Source organism: Apteryx mantelli, chromosome 9, assembly GCF_036417845.1.
Source record: "Apteryx mantelli isolate bAptMan1 chromosome 9, bAptMan1.hap1, whole genome shotgun sequence".
In the NCBI taxonomy this organism is placed as follows: Eukaryota; Metazoa; Chordata; class Aves; order Apterygiformes; family Apterygidae; genus Apteryx; species Apteryx mantelli.
The window spans coordinates 308,517-327,733 of NC_089986.1; the positions used below are offsets into that span (position 1 = coordinate 308,517).

Genomic DNA, 19,217 nt, shown 5'->3' on the forward strand with positions numbered 1-19,217 from the left:
TTTTAGCCAGAGTCTGAAAACACCTGTTGGCCAAACCCTAGCAAGTATTTATAGAAAATATTTATTTACAAATGATGTTACACTGCTCCTATCAGCTTCCTCTTCTCTGTCCTGCTTTCTTGAGAAAAACATATGCAAGATGCAGCGCAACAAGTCTCCTCATGTAGATGGTAAACCAGAGTGGTAAAGAATTCACAAGTTTGAACCCTGGCACATGTCCACTCAGCATCATAAACCACATATACTAACACCCAGAGCGGCAAAAAGAAAGGAAATGAATTTTCACGCTTTGCTAGTAACTCGGAGTGTGACAAGGGGCAAGAATCCAAACTCTGCAGAGTAACTACCAAGACTGTTTCTGCTCTTGAATAATCCCTTGGCGACTCCAAAGCCACGAGGCAATAAAATCATTACAAAATGAGGTAAATTATGTTTTTATTGATTTTTCTAAAAAGTAAATAATATAAATGGTTGAACATGAACCCAAAACACTACTTACTTTCCTGACCAAGAAGGTTGTAGTGAAGGGGTGAACGATCTCCTACAGCCCTGGCAGTTAAACTTTCTCAGTACACTTGGCTGGATGCTTCATTAGTAAGTATTTTGCTACCGTGCGTTTGCCAACTTAATACGGTGCCGCTTAATCTACAGTGAATCTGGAGCAGAGATATAAAATCTACCAAAAGAAGGTATCGTTGCCTTATCGCATGTCACAATTATTGCATGTTTTCAGGCCTCCTACACTGCTTTAAACCAAACTGCAGCTGCCAGAGACGGAGCACCCTGCTCTGCGGCCCAGGCTGCGGCCAGGAGGCTCGGCCGCTCCCCGCCGCGCTGCTGAAGGCGGCAGCCCGCGGGAGCACCGCGAGCAGCGCCGAGCGCCCGCCGCCGGGGCGCGGGGGCCACGGACCGAGGGGCCCGGGCGCGGGGGGCCCCGGCACCGGCGCCGCGCCCGCTCCCGCGCGCCGGGGAGCTCCCCGCAGCAAGCGTCACGGCCGAGCCCGCCGCGGAACGAAGCCCCGGCGCCGGGACGCCGCGCAGCGCCGCGGCCTAGCCGGCGAGCCCCCGCGCCGCGGCGGGCCCGGCCGCCTCCTGCCAGCGCCGAGCGCGGCCCGCCGGCCCCGGCCGCCCGCCTCCCCGCGTCCCGGCGCCGCGCCACTCACTTGAGGAAGTAGCGCTGTCCCGTGTGCGTGAGCGCCATCTCCCAGCCGGGCGGCAGCGGCAGCTCGTCCGTCACGTCGTAGGAGCGCTGGCGGAGGTGCGCGTGCTGCGGCGCGGCGCCCCCGCCCGCCCCCGCGCCCGCGCCCACCAGCGAGGCGGGCGAGGAGTGGGAGCGGACGTGCTGCGCGGCGGCGGGCCGCGGCGGCGGGCCGCCCGAGTCCGTGCTGGACTGCCGCGAGTGCGCGCCCGAGTCGGGCTCCCTGAAGAAGGACTCGGGCAGGATCTTCTTCCTCCAGGAGCTGGGCTTGGGGTTCATGACGGCGTTGAAGAGCGCCTCCAGCTCCGTGTCCAGGTCCTGCGTGACGTGGATCACCTGCTGCCCCGGCGGCGGGGGCGCGGGCGCGGGGTTCATCTTCCCCCCTCAGCCGCGGCGGCGGGCGCGGGCGGTGCTAGGGCCGCCGCCGAGGACGCGCCGTCGGTGCCGGGCGGCGCCCGGGAGCAGCGCCGCTCTACCGGAGCGGGCAGTGCCTCTGCGCCCGCCGGCAGCGCCGTGTCCCGGCGGAGGGGCGGGCGGGTCAGCCCCGGGCAGCGCGGCGCCCTCCCCCGGGCCGCGCCGGGCAGCGGCGGGGCGAGGGCCGGGCCGGGCCGCGCCGGCCGCCCCCGCCCCGCCCCGCCCGCCCGCAGTTATGCAACTGCTGCGGAAAGTTGGGAGCTTTCGCTGCGGTGCGGCAAGGGGCTCTGCGCGCCGCAGGGGTCCCGTTACAGCGCTGCGCCCCCGCGGCCCCGGGGCGGGGGGGTCCCCTCACAGCCCTCCGCGGCCGGGGGGCGGATTCTCTTCACAGCGCTGCGCCCCCGCGGCCCGGGGGGGCGGCCGGGCCGGGGTGTCCCCTCACAACCTTCCGCGCCTGTGTCCGGGGGGGGGGGGGCTGGTTCCCCTCACGGCGCTGCGCGGCCGCGGCCCGGGGGGGGGGAATCCCCTCACGGCGCTGCGCGGCGCGGGAGGCTGTTTCCCTTCACGGCGCTGCGCGGCCGCGGCCCGGGGGGGGGGAAATCCCTTCACGGCACTGCGCGGCCGCGGCCCGGGGGGGGGGAAATCCCTTCACGGCACTGCGCGGCCGCGGCCCGGGGGGGGGAGTCCCCTCACGGCGCTGCGCGGCGCGGGAGGCTGTTTCCCCTCACGGCGGTGCCCGGCCGGGCCGAGGTGTCTCTTCACGACCCTCCCCGTCTGCGATCGGGGGTGGGGGGGTGGTTGTTTCCCCTCACAGCCCTCCGCTGCCGAGGGGGCGGTTTCCCTTCACAGCGCTGCGCGGCCCGGGATGGGACGGGGGGTCCCGTCACAGCCCTCCGCGGCCGTGGGGGCTGTTTCCCCTCACAGTGCTGCGCCCCCGGGGGGGGGGGGCATCAGGGCGCTGCGCGGCGGGCTGTGTCCTCTCACAGCCGGGCCGAGGTGTCTCCTCGCAACCCTCCGCGCCTGCGGTCGGGGGGGGGGGGGCTGTTTCCCCTCACGGCGCTGGGCGGCCCGTGCTGGGGGGGCTGTTTCCCCTCACGGCGCCGCTGCGGCAGGCGCGGGGTGGCCCGGGCTCCTTCCTGTCGGGCCGTCCCGCCGCGGGGTCGCGGTGCTGCTCGCAAACCTGAGGCGTTTTCTCTCCTGACGCCGCTGAAAGAGTTTCTGTCTGCATAATTAGCTTTGTTTTTAAACCACTATTCAGGAAGCTCAGAGACAATGTCATTAACTTTTGGAAACAAAACGATGCTCACTTAGGTTCATTTATCGCAGCAGTTCCATGGCATAATTTAGCGATCCCGTGGCAATGGGAGCCTCGTAACGGGGAAGGGAAGAAAACACGCGTGGTGACAGGGACTGCGACTCGTGTAAGGGCTTGAGAACAGGCTTAGCCCTTCGCCGGCTGGTGTGAATTTAGTGCAGAGTTTTATCGTGAATCTTTACAACTTGCTGTCCACAGGCGGTATTTCAAATATAGCCCCGATATTTTTTGGATCCATCCCGACCGCCTGTTTGCAGTCACGTGCCCTCCCTTTAACCTGTATTAGGAACCATAGCTGTCGTCAGAATGCATTCCTGCGGCTTCCTGTAAATTAAACTTAATTCATGCAAACTCAGCTCCTTTTGAATCTTTCGTATTCCCATGGAAGATTTGGGGGGCAGGGGGGGCTTGGGATGACTTGCGAATGGTGCTGATGTGACCCCAAATTTGCTGAAATTCACTAGCTCCATCTGTGAGAAATAATGCTGTTCACTTCCCAACTTTGAGGTTGGTTTTTACTGTAGAAAGCATACAGTGTCTTTATGGCTGTATACATATAGATACTACACATTCACTATACAAACACATCTTTATTTTAGTAATACGTTTCTTCATTTTATTTCTGCAGTTTGGACAGACTGCAGGCTATGCTGACTAATCAGAGCACATCCTCCTCACTAATCAGAATCTACGTTAGAAAAGTCTCAGGTAAGCCATTTTTTCTCCTCTGTTACTTATTTCTTGCCTTAAGAAGAAGCGTGATCTATTCTGAACTTCATCTGGTTCTCCAACTTCAAACTAGGACCTGTCTCCTGAACAGTCCTTATCCCTTGATTAGTGTTACATTTCAGGTTAGCGCTGTAGATTCTGAGAGTCACAGTTTACGTCTGTACATGAAGTCTGCATTCGACTCAGATCTAGGGAACAGGAGTTGCTCTTGCTTGTGCATTTCCTGATTTCCTTGCTTCAACAAGTATGCTGTCATTTATTTATTTTTCCTTACATTTCCTGTTTATGTTTCCACTGCCTAGGCAGATCTCCTCCTTGTATTTTTTTCCACATCTGCTATGTTTCTGATCAGGAAACACAGTACTCCTGAGACTTGTTTACGCTTCCCTTCCCTGAGAATTTTCCTTGCTATCTTTTGTACCATTCTTCTACTGCTTCCTTACTGGGTCACTTGCTAACATTTTTACTAGCTCAGACAGCTGTGCTAATTACAGCACCTGCTGCAGGGTTATGTAGATATTACATATGATTTTTTTCTGCAATTTCCTTGTTTAAAATCCTTGCATATTAGATGACTTTCTGTGTGTATGTGGCTATTGTGTAGATAATGATCTGAACATGAGTGCTTTTTCATATAGCCTTTACAAAGGCTTTTATGCTTCCTCCAGGCCTCTGTACCCTTCGGTAAAGACACACCCATCTACCTATTACATTCCTTTCTAAACGACATGCCAATTAAAGGCAAGGCTCTGATAATCTCATTCATGCTGACATCTCATCTAAATTAATTAGACCGCTTCCATAAGACAGTATTGCATCTCATGAGTAAGTATATACCCATCTGTTCTAAACTTAAGCAGTATTTGTTATAGCTATAACCATATTCTTCAGCAAGATACTAGGATTTCAGCTCCACTTTTTATAGCACAATAAAACTACCTTTTATTTTACCACTTGATGTGGTCTAAAGCAACTTCATCCACTGATCTCAAAGTGATTAAAAATAAAAGAATAAATTCTCATAGTGCTATTGCTATTATACCTGTTTTAGTAACAAGTAACTTCCTTCCTGAGGTGTAGAAATATGACATGGCCACCAGCCTTTATAGACAATGATTCAATACATTCAGGTCAAAAGAAGACAATGGCACTTCAGTGCATATTGGATTAAGTGATTAAGGAACATAACCATGAATATGACATACACAGAATGCCTCCTTGTCATGATATTTTTCTTCTAATTACAGGATCATACATTGTAAAAAAATATGACAATAACATGAATGTATCTCATTTTTATGTGCTGTTCAACTGTTTTTGAATAGTACGGAAATTCTGTTGTTCAACTGAAAGGTCTGTAAAAGTGCAGCTCTTCAAGTGTACCCTCTTAGTATGTCTTCTAGCAGCAAATTCAAGAGCAGCATCTATACTTCAGTGGAAAGCCAAGCAATCAGAGTAGGTGCACTTTCAAACATACCCTTAGATAATGAGCATCTAATGGTTTAAAGAAGTGATACCATATGTTGTAATTTTTAATCTAGATCCATCCCTGCTTTGTATTAAACCTTGCATACATTAACATTTTTCTGAGAAAGCCTATATAGGTGAAGATGCATGTGTGATGTCTTAAGAGAAAACATTCAAGATTCCCTTGAAAAATCTCCTTCCTGGGTAACTGTCCAGCAATTACACAGTGCAGACCAAGAAGAGTGTGCATGCTTCCTCCCTTTTGTTTAGGCATGCAGTATATAAAGAGACTTTAGGTAGTCATTAACTACATCTACCTACTTTCATATACTTCAGTGAAAAATAGCCATAAATAAAAACAAAGCTTATATTTCTGCAAAATAAATAATAGAGAACAAAAAATAAAATGGAACAGTAAACACGTAACATGAAGTTTCACTATATAAATGTATATGTACACACATTCACACTTTAAAAACCATCATATAGTTTGTCATGCAAATCAGTAATTTTTATTTGCATTTGTGACAATGATGTTAGACATTTTTTGCATATTGTGGTCCTGCTAATAGTTCTATAATTAATTTTCAAGGAACTTCTTTCGGAAAGGTATACCTCAGTAAACATGTTGTGTTTTTGAACAAATGGATCATGCTTAAGATTCCATTTGTATCTTTGTGTATTTTATAACTATTTGTTTTTCAGGTAGCTAAAAGATTTTAGACTTTGTTTGGTGCTTCAGAATGCATGCAAAGCACATGCCTTGTAGCCAACTCTGATGGGGTTATTTAATACAAAGACCTGGTGTATATTACCAGAATAGCTATGTCAGCATATACTCTCCAGCCAACATCTCCAAGCCAACAAAACCTCTAGTGTGGACACAGTCTGCTAGCAAAAAAGGGCTCCTGTCAGCTTAGTTTATGTTATTTTATAAGTTGATGTAATTTTGCTGGCAGGAAACCTACGTGAACATCTATAGTAGATGACTGCTCAGACATTCACTTCAGAAACAGCTGTGCTAACCAAAAAATCATTGCAATGTTTGTCTCTCAGAGGTTATTCCCCTTACAGCACAGCCAGCAGAATGGGCCGTATGAACACAGCTCATCCACATCAATACAAAGTCAGTCAGATTACACTTAAATAGCCTGCAACAGTGATCTGGGCTGACCTGTAGCATCTAGCATTTGCAAACAGCTGAACTCATGTCAGCTATTACCACACTCCAGATGCTTGTTTCAACTCCTATGAGATTATCACTGCCTCTCCTTCCCCCCCGCCCCGCACCACCAAGATGATAGTGGAACAAAATGTGTAGGCACACCATGTTCACTTTGGCTCAGGTAGTGTAAACTGCTGATGAAAATGAGTTTTGCTAATGCAGCTGACTTGACACATAAATGAGTTAGGAAATAAATTAACATTTGTGGTAACATCTACAGGACAGACAAACAGCTAGTCTTTAGGACCTACAGTTACTCAAGACAGATCTGGAACATGAATTTTGGCCAAGCCTTGTGGTATAAATAAATCTTAAAACAGCCACATAAAATAAACTGGAACCTGGTCTATTCTGGTACTTGAAAACAGAAGTCTGGATTTAAAAAAAAAAAAAGCTTAACTCAGTATGATTTTATTGAAAAGAGTGGTTTTGGAATAGTTATGTCCATCTGACTCCCTGTGTGAACACTGCTGACTAAATACCAGAATAATTACCATGCTCACAAGACTAAAATACACAGGAGTAGCTATAGAGGAAAAATATTCTGGAATAGCTCTACAAACTTTAGCAACAGAGTAACATAGAGCAGCATTGACAGTTAAACCAGCATGAAACGTATTTTTGCTAGCATAACTAATTTCACTTACAGAAAGATATGGTAATACTACTTTCCTTTTTGTTAATATAAGCTGCCATGTACATGGAGAGGGTTTTCTGAGTTAGTTTTGGCAAGGGAACAAAGCTAATAGTTTAAGCACAACAGATTTGATACTTTGGGAAGGGTCTTCCAGTTTGAGTTTCTTGTGTCCCCTAAAGAGGTCATATGATTTGCTCAAGCTCAGCAGGACAATTGGAAACAGAGCCTGATTATTCTGACGTCCTGCTAGTGCTGTTAGCGTTAAACTTACCAGTTATATAGATAGAGACTTATTAAGTGATTAAAAAAAAAAGTGTCATATACTTCCTGACATATCTTGAACATGTGTTGTTGGTTGTAGTTGTTTAGCACTGTATATTCCACTTTTTACCCTCTCTCTACCAAAGATAAGGCCTATGTGACTGATTAGTCCCTTGTTGCACATGCATTTGAATTGCAGAATTTACTACTTCCCCTAGAAAGTAGAAGCAACATGCATGCTCATTATTCCTCGTTTTCAGCATGGGTTTTCTTTTTGTCTGGAAAGTCATCCTTGGTAGTAACTTGCGAACTTCAACGGGAGAAAGAGCAGGGGTGAGAGGGAAATTGTTTTTCTCAGAAGTATTAAGGATAAGCATTCAATACACAGGTGACAGCAATGCCCCTCTTTGGTTAGCTGTACTTGAAAAAGCCTTGGAGTGGGCCGTGGGAGTATGCTGACCAGTGAGAGCTTTTATCCTTTAGCTGATCAGAACTAGGCAAACATCTCCATCCGTTAGCTTGAGACCATGAAATGAAGATGTCTCCTAGTGCCAAAATAGCAGAGGTTCTTCTAATGTGGTTACCTGGGAAGAGCAGGAGACACAGTGTTGCTTTCCTCCTTGCTTTGGTTTTATGATTTTCGTAAGGAAGATCCGAAATCTTGAAACTGATGTGGCACAGTATTCAGAAGTTACAAGATACAATTATATAACTTACTCAAAAAGGACCAAGAAGAAAACATTTTATGGTAAAAACAGCATAAAAGTACTCAGAATGTGTGCCTCCTGTGTCAGATATTTGTTGACTGATTTATAAAAGGCATATGTTTTGCTTTCTTAGGACTTCTTGATTGAATCTACTATGAGGCTGTATGTTAGGCTTTTGTAATACAAGATTTTTAGATACAGCACATCCCTTAGATCAACCGCAATTAGGAGGAAATTCCCTCAGGATCAGGCTCCTGTGAAGAGGCAAAGATCACTGAAGAAAATCTTTGTTAAAAAGCACCCCAGCCTCTAATATTTACAAAACCGAGGCAAAAAGACCAAGTCTCATGTTTTGAGAAACTTTGTAACCTGAGATCTTTTTGTTGGGGCTTCAGCTCACGGTTCTTGAAGCACTGACCACCTTCTTTTAGATCTACATGAAACAGTTCCAGTGACTCTCATCCCTCAAACTGCTTGCAGCTGTCTGCTACCTGGATGTTACTGTCCAAGAGAGTTCAGCTGGCAGAAGTGAACATCTGAGCACTTTGTGCAAAGTTATCCACCTTAACTAGACCAGCTTCATCAACAGTGCAGGCTGAGATGGCTGCCCTGTTACTGAAGCGCATAAGATGTGCTCACACTTTCCACTTCAGCAGAGGCTGTAACAGCCTGTCAGCAACATCCAAAACTGCAATCCCCAGCAAGAACCAAGAAAGACCTGTCGACCTTGTATATTCTTAAATCTAGAAATTAGAAGATACATTTGCATGTAGAAAAGCGTAAACAGTGGTGATTTTTAAAGGCCACCCATGTTAAATTATTAACCAATTCCTGAAATTCATAAAATCCTTATAACAGGTTTTGTCTCAATTACAGTTTAGGTAACCACTGAGGTATTTCTGTAAAATTTTCTTGAAACACTTGGTCAAGACTTCTGCTGAAGACAGACCTAACAGGACAGAAGTTTTTCTCTTATCCTATGGTACACCTATGAAGACAGGTTGGTTGTGTAAGGTATGGTTTTGTGTAAGCACAGAAGTCTGCTAACTTCTACAGTTCTGTTTTTTTTAGTATCCGTTTGGAACACTAGGAATACTACTTTGAATGTTCACACACAAACACAATATGGAGTAAGATACAGATTCCATAAAGTGAAATTCTGTTAAATTCTCTTTATTAAAGTTTTCTTTTTTCAAAAAAACAAATAATTTTGAGAGAGCAGTAGATAGGGAAAGGAATAGAGTAAGATTAATGGAAGATTGTTACTTATTTAGTGGTGGAAAAAGATGTATTTAGTGTGTTTTGCAGCATATTTGGTCACTACGGCTCATCTCTTAGCCTGAATATTATTTACATTTTGGGGAAAATCTGGATGCAACTATTAAGAATGGTATACCTCCAACAAGCTTCATTAATGTGGTAAATGAACTGAAGGATTGCCTGGCCTTATATATCTACAGTAACTTGTGCAATTCATAAAGTTGATGATCATGGTAATTCTAAAATATTCTGTTATACAATCACAGTAAAAACTGCATTTTTTTGCACATAACAGCACTCTGCCCACTATTCCATCTTTAAATATTACCAGTAGTTCTTCTGAAAAATACATTTAAAATAACTTCAAACCCAGAACCCTAAAACAGGTATCTTCTATTGATACAAATAATCTGATGGGTGAGTGAAATTTCAGATTTCAAATTTCACTCACCCAAGATACAACTGCAGTCCTCAAACTGCCACAATCTATATTTATCTTGAGAATAAAATCAGCAACAGTATTAAAAAAAAATTGTGCTGTAATACCCCAGACCCTGACCACACAGCCAAGCACAGACAGGAAACTTCCTTCCCTTTATTTAGTTAAGTAAGGAACAGTACAGTTTTACTCATGGAGTTTTGCCAGGTTATTCCTAATCTTGGATTTCCTTTCCTACACACTACCTATTGTTAACATTACAAAGTCACAGTATAGGAAACAGGCATTCTTACACAAACTGGAACTGAAAGAAAATCACCATTTGTACCTTTGAGTCTATATATGGACACATTTCATGCAGTGTTAGAACAGGTCTAATACATTTTAACATTAAATTAAAAAGATAACTCTTATGTTAAGACAAAAATCTTCAAGGGGTTTTCTGTTAAATGAGAATCATAGTATTTATTCAAGGCCTAATCCTAAAGTTCAGATACTGATTTATTTATATGCATGTAAATCTAAACTAACACCATATCTGTTTAAACAAAAGCAGTTTCCCCCATATAATTCACAGAACATCTGATTAATTAGAAAGCCAGTTAAAAAGTGAAGGAGTATTCAGTCTAGTTAATTTAAAGCATGCAAGAAAGAAAGGTACTACCAAAAGTACAATGAAAATAAAGCTTGTAGGAGAGTTTGAGTGTACTTTTGAGATGGGGAATTGATTAACAATCAAACTTTGATAAAAAATTTATAATATGGACAGTGATCATATCTCATTCAAGTGGATTAAAAAAAAACACAGGAAGAAAAGCATTACTGCATTAGTTTACTTAATGATTTAAAGAATCTAAGTATTTTAACAACAGCAAACAAATGACATCCTCCTCTGCTGCAAGAATCAGATTATGTCATATTATGTGCTAAATGGATTAGCAAATTAATCGTCAGATTCAAGAAAAAAAAAACAAACAAGCAACCAATGTGTTTTACAGTGGTTTGAAATACTGCAAGTTTTAGTATTTTCAGTTTAATATTGATCATGAATTTGGAAAATACGAAGTGAAATACACTCCTAACATGGTCTTGAGACTACAAACAATTTTTAGTGGAACACAAGCATTAAAAATAATTGTGTAGTGAAACTTGTACTTTGTGGATCAAAACCCACAAACTTTCTGCCCTCTGCTATTTAGACCAGTAAAAAATAAACAGATGTACAAATCTGCATGGAATGCATATAGCTAAGGACCCAACCTTTCCGCTTTTGACAAAATAATCTAGCTTACGCTTAGAATACTTGGGACACTTAGCTGTTCTATGCACTTGGATCTTTGCAGCTCTATGAATTTCTCCTGAACTCAGTGGACTATCAGAAAGGTGACAGGGACCTATTCACAAGTTGTATACTTTGTTAAACCAAAAGTTTCCCGACATGCACGGAAAGGGCAGTTCTTCGCAATAAAGTTAATTCTTGCAGTTAAAACATAACAGAAGTCCCACACTGATGGTAACACATAAACATATTTTCCATACTTGGTTGGTCTCTAAAGATGAAATAGTAATACACTTGACTTCCTCACAGAATATTCAGAATTTAATTGATGTTTGTAAATTGCTTCAAGATCTTTAGATGAAAAGCTCCAAGTACTATTATTTCATTATTGTAATTATTTTCATTATATGATTGCAAAAGCTGTGTCAGTATTTTCACTATAGGCTTCTACTAATTAAAATCCATCAAGGATATAAAATTCAAGTTTGCAATTTGTCTGTGTGCTTTTAGAGGGATAATTCTGCGTTCAGAAGTATTTTGTATTTATAATGTGAAACTAACTTGCAGATTAACACATAGCAGAAATGTCTTCAAATCATATTACTACTTCAGCATTTTTACATTTTAAAAACAATGTATTAGATCAGAAATGACATTAGGCTAGACATAAGCCATCTTAAAAAAAAAAAAAGGAAAAAAAAATCTTCCCCACACAGTCCAGCTTATACCCCAATTTTGGCTCATTCTAATCACACGAGTACTTTATGACACAAGAGGATCTGTGGAAAGTAATACTACTATAGAAGCACACATTATCACTGAATGTTCCCTTAATCAAAATGACATGGAAAATAAAGCTGCGAGAGGCACTGAGAGGTCATCTATTCCATATCATGGGCACAAAACAGAGCTACTTTATCTATGCTTATTGCATACGTCAATCCAGTACAGTACAGTTCAAAAACACCCTATAATTTCCAAAAGTTATTAACAGGAATATATAAATTTTTCCCTTGTTCATGTAAATAGTGCCACTGTCAGCAGAGCAAATCTGATGAGTCACTTAGAGAAGAGAGTAACTTCTTAAGAGGTAAGTTGAAAGTCACTTTTTTCTTTTATAAAATCAAGACTCCCTTCTTGCAAAATTGCAAAAAAAAAAAAAAAAAGAGAAGCAACCTCAAATTTAACTTTGCTTTTAGTTGCTAATATCAGAGCAAATTAAAAAACTTTATTAAAAATAAGGTGGGTTAAAAGTAACATTACATCATAATTTTTAATAGTTTATGAATAATGTCATGTACTCTCCATTTCTTATTCAGTGATTTCTATAAGGCAATAGCAAATTCATGAGAAGAAACAAGCTATATCAAATGTAACTTTAGATGTCACCTTTGATTTTTTATAGAGTTTACATTAAAACTGAAAAATCCAGATCCATATGTGAATTCTTATTTTAGTACTATTTATGGGGTACTGAAGTAGAAGATGCTTGTTTAGACTCTTAGGCTTCAATTGCACAACAAAACAATTTTATACAAATACAGTAATTGCAACATTGGTAATTCCAAGCTGCACGGTTACGTCAATGGCAGTAAGTGTCATTTGGGACACTACACACAGAGAAACAGCCAGCATTTGCCATGATGTCAACTAACTATGGAAGCTCATTTTCTTTTTTCAAGATGTTGAAGAAATAGGTAAAAATGTTCGGATTCACTGGGCAACGGGGAGATGAATTATGAAAATCTAGGACTTAACTCTAAAATCCTTCCTATTTGCTGCTGTGAGTTCTGGACTATGGCTATACCAAGAAGAGATTGGTACGGAGTAAAGAGAAAACACTGGCCAGCCTATGTATAGGCTGTTCTTGTATTTCACTTAAAAATATAAGCCAATTACATGGAAAAACAAATCAGAAGTGTAAAGTAGTAACAGTTGATCACATTTAACTACCATGTAAGTGAAGAGAAAAAACAACAGATAACAAACACATTTAATCATCCCTCTTCACCAAAACTATCAAAGATTTAACTCACATATGATTCTTCTTCCCCATTTATTTTAGATAACAGCAAAACATCAAGGGACCTGCAGTGTGAGTAAAGTTTCCCAAGAAAGCTCCACAACACAATGATCCCCCCCCCAAAAAAAACCCTCTTAATTCCTCCCCAAAATAACAAATAAGTAGCAACCCGTATCTTCTCAGAGAGCATTCAAATGCAGTAGGCAGTGGCCAAACCTTCACTAATGCAAAGTCAGCTCAATCAAACTGCACAGCTTCTTACATACAGAACTTAATTTATCCAAAAAACACCCTTCTATTGCACATCCTGTATATTCCATCAAATGCTTTCTGCATGCATCAAATCAGAGCTGTGGCAGAGAAGTCCCAACAGACTGGGTTAAGTGAATCATGTTTAGTCACCAGATGTTCAAGAGAAACCTCTAAGATTATGAAATCCCTGTTATCACCATGAATTAATGTAATAAAGGTCTCAACAATCTGCTTATTAAATAATCGCCAATGTGGTATTACATGTCAATAGTTTGACATTTTAAGAAAACGAAGCTATTAGCTGATTCATATACAGGAGATGAAATTAAGCTTGTTCGCACCACAACCATGCCATGTAAAGAAGGCAAAGAATAAGCAGCTCCATGTTCTGTAAAACTGACCTAATTTTTAAGTTATAATACCTGTTACTGATTATAGCACTTCTGCCATATTTCATTTGAAATAATACCTACCAAAAGGTATAAAAATCCAAAACAGTAAGAAAATAATGCATTTGGGAATGTAGGAAAACAGTAATAAGAGAATTTTTATGGTTTCATTATGAAAGACAGTAAAGATACTGTTACTGCCAAAATCTGTGTACTAAGGTTCCCTCTTGTCTCTCTGTCCTCCACTGTATACTTTAAGAGATTTATGATGCACCTCACTAATGACAATAAAGCATTAATTAGTGAAAGTATTTAATACCAATCACTAAAATATTGTATTGGAATACTACCGGAAAGTGACTTTCACATAACCTTTGTTAGATATTTTTCTTAAAAATGGAAAAGCATCAATTATGTTGCAATCATTAGTTCAGTGTTTCCTTTAAAAACACTATCCACGTAGCAGAAGAAACTGTTGCATCAGACCTACCAGAGAACAAGCCACAAAATGTGTTTAAACAACATTAAGAGGAGATTTAGCTGAAGTTAAAACTTTTCTGAGTTTGCCTAATAGCATATCATCACTGAAACCCAGAGTTTTGGTTTTACAATTTTTCAGATCACCTTTATGTATAGAAATAAGCTGTATGCTGACTTATACTTAGCTACTGGGCTTTCTACACTAACTGCTAGCTTTATTATAAATCCAGCTAATGCTTCCACATTACTGTCTGTAAAATCAGGTAAACAACGCTATCTAACAAGAGTTGAGATCTCCTAGAACATAGATCAGACCAGAAAGCTAGGAACAAAATTCTCATGACATGGTACGCCATTGCTTCACAGAAACATTTCCAAGACAATTAACAGCAACCAGGTGTTGTTGGGCAGAAAAGGGTAGAAGGGCAGTGTAACACCCAGCCTTTGCGCTGACTGAATGCTTTTGGGGAAGAGGGCAGTACTCCCACAGCTGCATTCGTAGTTGTATGCATACATGAGTCGAGATGGAAGAACCATTCCTGTAAGGTATCATTTCCATCCAGTTCATGTATTTTTATTTTATTTTATTTCAAAACAGAAGCAAAACCAAGAAAAAAAATCTGCTTGATAAACATAACAATAAATGTGCAGCTTTATACAATATTCAAGCAGCTCTACTTAAAGTAGAAAAGTTCTTTAAGTATACTCATTTAGAGCTAACGAAATACTAAATATAGCATGCTGAATTTCTGTATGTGCAGGTAAAGCAAAACTAATTACCTATCTCATATCAGGCAGCTGTGTAAAGTTAGCACCTGAGGACATTCACCCTATAATTACTGGCTCAAAATCCTGGCATAGGAAAGCATTTCATCTGATCCAGATGTTTATTTTCCTCAAAATGTATTTGTGAACATTGTTTCTAGTCATTTCATAAACTGCCTCGTAAGACAACAGTCATGAATTAATACTATTTCATGTTGCGCACTATTCTCCTACAATGGTTTGTTTTCATTTCCCCCAAGGCTTGTTCCAGTTGCTGAATTAGGTGAAGAAGTGTAGAAGGGTCGGTTTGCAGCACTTGGGCGGTTTGATCTCCATTCTGATTAAGGTGTAGCTTTATAGTCACAGCAGGCTTAATCTGTTGTCTCAAACTTCTGCTTGCAAGCTGTAGAAAGGAGTTCAGACGAAAGGGGAAAAAGGAAACAAAACAAAAACAAAAAAAACAGACGGTTGTCAACTTTCACATTTACAATTCAGGCAGATTTGCAGGACCTGCTTGCAGGACTGTTTAAAAATCCTTTTAATTCACAAATAAAGATATGCATAATCTATTATTTAGTTTTATCTTTAGATAATATTAATCCACTCTAAATAATGCTTTCATAATATTTGTGAAGTTAGATGACATGTAAGACAATACATTTATTATATTTTAACATTTTTAAAGTACCAATGAAGCTATGAATTTAGTTTTCATAAAGCAACAAATAGTTTGCATCATTACGTATCCTGTTCAGCTTAAATTTAGTTATCTTCTGTACAATAACAAAATTATGTCAATTTTACATAAAAAAAATCCCTGCTGCCTCAATTACCTTGGAATAATACAAATCACATTAATTTGCTCACAGTTGCTTGTAATGTTAAAAAAAGTAAAGTAAAATGCAGATTACTAAAATAAATAAATAAAAGAGACGTTACCTGCACATCTAGTCTCCATTCAAGATTGTGGTAACTGGGAAGCTTTGGTGCCAGCTCACTAAGAATGCTTCTGATCTCTTTCCTGTTATCAAGGTAAAGCTGGAGCAATAATTTGTTCAGTTCATCTGAGAATCCCAGAACATGGACAGAATCTTGGAAGTCTGTCTCAGAAATCTGGAAATCAGCAAATGAGGCCTTAATATGGAACTGTGTAATATTCATTATTTATTGAGAAACAAATAAAACTGTAAGTAAACACCAAACACACATGGTATGGCACAATTATTTTCCTGCAGAAATTCCACAGCTAGGACAAAACAAATCACCCACGTTTTAAGTGATTTGCATATGTTGATACATTACCGTTAATTTGAACAAATTTCAGAAACAGTTTTTAGGTCTTTAAAAAACATTCAACACCTTCATGTTTGATCCTTCATATCAGGGAACAAGACACAATAGCAAAAACATCTAAGCTTTGGAAATACATTTCTAGATAATCAATTTATCCATGGTATTAATTTAATATTGATACTCAAATTATAAATACTCTGAAATGAGCTGATTATCTACAAATGTAAGCAAGCACCGTGTACAGCCTCAAAGCTCATGTTTATTAATTCGGACTGGCCTCAGAAGGCGATTCCCCTAGGTCAATGCCTTTGTGCTGAACTGGATAAGTTCAGTTCATTATTGTGGAAATAGTTATTTATTCAATGGAAAAAGTTACACATTTGCAATGGAATAAATATTTTTCATGCAGCAAAAACTTTCTGTGATCACCTATATTCTACCATAAAAGCCACAATAATTTATCTGTCCATCGAGTCAGCTTACTTCAACAGAAAATTCTGCAATCTTTCATTCTCATCCCTATCGACTCTTCAGAACAATGCCTGCTCGAAGTTATATTGGAATTGCCTGTCTCTGTATCTCTTTTCCATGTTTTCAGCATTCAAAAATTCTTCAGTGTTAATAGTAGTCTTTCCAATGGAAACAGTTATTATCCAACTATTATTTGGTCAATATTTGCTTATATTGCATCCAAACTTCTGATGTCAGGGGCTGAGAAAGCTCTCAAGCTAAGCATATCAGTTACCATAAGGAATACTTATAGGGGCTTAATATAAGCACATATCCTGTACAGAAGTTGAACAAAACATCTCCACTCCAACATCTTTTCTTATTTGGATGGAGCTTAATCCTCAACCATGCTTCTTCCCTAAACAGCCTGAATTGCTGTATGTTCTTGTTATAAGCTGTTAAAACACTGTCAAGTTTTAGGTTCGAAGACACTGAACAGGAATTGCAAACAAGTTGAGTCATCCATACAGATGCAGTTTTTTTAAGGAGAGAATTGCATAAGGGACGGACTCTTTTTTTTTTTTTTTAATTAAAAAGATCTGTCTCATCAGAATTTTGAAGTGGATTTTCCCCACGAGCCAGTGTTCTCAGAACGAGAGCTGTACAGAAGACATCTCACGAGCGCATCCCTTCATTCACTACGTGAGCGCGTCCTTACCATAAGCTTGGAGCTTTCCGTGAGAAGGTACGTTAACCCTTCGATGCCATGCTGAATAGTGTCGACGCTAACATCAAGTTTTCCTTCAGAGAAAGCATAAAACACCTTTTACTCCATCATTAAGTTGCCGCAGCAACAACACACAAACCTGCAAATTTATCCAAAGCTAACTTGCAAAATGTGCATAGAAAAGGAAAACAGCAGAGGGTTGAGCAGCCCTCGGGTAACGGACTGTAAAGGGCTAAGAGACGAGTCGGATAAAAACAAACAAGAAAAACCCAAACCGGCTGCTTAGGGTACAATGGAGGGGAAACAGCGCGCCGACTTTCTAGAACTAAATAATGAGCAAATTGATTAAAAGATCATCAGCTGTCAGACTGCGTCTCCGGAAGGAAGGCGCGACGCGAGCGGGCACCAGCGCCGGCAGCTTCACGCGTGCAGCGCCACCGCCTCCCGGCCCGGCCCCCCCGAGCCGCCCCGCCTCCCGCCCCGCCCCCGAGCCCGGCCCCGCCCCCCCGCCCCGCTCTTACTGGCGGCGGCCTCGAGGGCGCGCGGGGCGCCGCCGCGCCGCAGCAGCTCCACTGCCAGCCGCCCCAGCTCGCCCACGGCTGAAACGAGAGAGGCTCCACTGAAGGCGCCGCGCTGCCGCGCCGGCCCGCTCCCCCCCCACCCAGGCCCCGCCCCGGCCGCCGGCTGCCCCCCGCCCCGGCCCCGCTCCCCCACCCCGGCCCTGCCCGGCCGCCCCGCAGCCCGGCCCCGCCCCACTCCGCTCCCCCGCCCCGCGGCCCCGCTCCCCCCACCCAGCCCTGCCCGGCCGCCCCTCGGCCCGGCCCCGCTCCCCCGGCCGCCGGCCCCGGCAGGGCCCCGCGGGGCGGCAGAGGCGGCGGCGGCGCGGCCCAGCCGGGCCGGGGGAGCGGGAGGGCGGCCGCACCTGCGGCGCCCAGGCGGGGCAGGCAGCCCAGGTGCTCCCGCTGCTCCTCCGACAGCACCAGCAGCATCGCCGCGCCCCGGCCTCGGCCCCGGCGCCGCACAGGAAGGGGCGGTGCCGCCCGCCGCCGCCGCGGGGGGAGGCTGCGGCCGGAGCGCGCCGCCGGGGGGCGCCGCGGGGCTCGGGCGGGCGGGCGGGCGTCTCCGGGCGGGGGCGGGGCGGGGCCCGGGCGGGGGGCTGGGGGCGGGGCGGGGCCCGGGCGGGCGTCCCGGGGCGGCGGCGGGGTGAGGCGAGCCAGGGAGGGCGGCCCGGGTGCGGCCCCGGCAGCGGCTCGTTGCTGCAGCGACTCTTTTCCGCGTTTCATCGCTGCGCGCCGCGGTTACGCCACAGCGCGTGGTCTCGCGCTCCGCGGGGGAAACGAGCAGCTTCGCCGACGCCTTGGCAACGGGCGAGGGTAAAACGTGCCGTACCGCAGAGGTTACGTGCTGTTCCCGCGCTGGAAGGAAAGCCGGTTTAGAGGCAAAACCATTCGCCATTACTTCATTTTTCTGCACAGGAGAAATTACTATTTTTTGTAAACTCTGCTTAAATTTCATAGGGATGTTGGTTTTCCACTGTATTTAGTTGTTAGGCAGAGGTATTCCAGACAGAAGGGTGGAATAGGCCATTCCGCTGTCGTTTAGCTCCAAAGTGGCAGGAAGGCAGGAAATTGTTACGCAGCAAAATGCACAAACTGATCGCTCCTCCTTTTTCCTACCCTGCCAGCCATCACATGCAGATGTGATTTTATTGCTTTGTATTTCAGAAAATAATTTCAAACTGAACATGGTATATATCACTTTTCTGAGTTTTCCAGAAACTAGGATGGACGTGGCCTGCTAGGTCAAGGCAAGACATTTAATTTTATGAAATGGCTGTTTTTTTAATGCAGAACTCCTTCCCCGTCCCCCTTTTCATGTACCAGTATTCCAGTTTAGTTCACAAAACG

General features: G+C 43.6%; 2 protein-coding genes and 1 long non-coding RNA gene across 4 annotated transcripts in view; 1 reads left to right on the forward strand and 2 right to left on the reverse strand.

The window, feature by feature from the left end:
* Positions 1-1,693, reverse strand: part of WWTR1 (WW domain containing transcription regulator 1) — a 78,023-nt gene extending 76,330 nt beyond the window's left edge. For both annotated transcript variants that reach the window (XM_067301523.1, XM_067301524.1), the window contains exon 1: positions 1,164-1,693. In XM_067301523.1, the coding sequence (XP_067157624.1) occupies positions 1,164-1,573 (410 nt within the window). In that variant the 5' untranslated portion in view covers positions 1,574-1,693. The remainder of the gene's footprint in view (positions 1-1,163) is intronic.
* LOC106484193 (uncharacterized) lies at positions 1,429-15,953 on the forward strand. Its single transcript, XR_010884998.1, has 5 exons — positions 1,429-1,513; positions 3,556-3,635; positions 8,830-8,967; positions 11,961-12,021; positions 15,873-15,953. It is a non-coding gene; the product is annotated as an uncharacterized lncRNA (long non-coding RNA).
* On the reverse strand, positions 14,623-18,339 carry COMMD2 (COMM domain containing 2). Its single transcript, XM_067301525.1, has 5 exons — positions 18,233-18,339; positions 17,832-17,909; positions 17,302-17,384; positions 15,780-15,953; positions 14,623-15,243 (listed from the first exon to the last, which is right to left on the reverse strand). The coding sequence occupies exons 1-5, from the start codon at positions 18,297-18,299 to the stop codon at positions 15,046-15,048; spliced, it is 600 nt and encodes a 199-aa protein (XP_067157626.1). The 5' UTR covers positions 18,300-18,339; the 3' UTR covers positions 14,623-15,045.
* Positions 18,340-19,217: the final 878 nt, after the last annotated feature.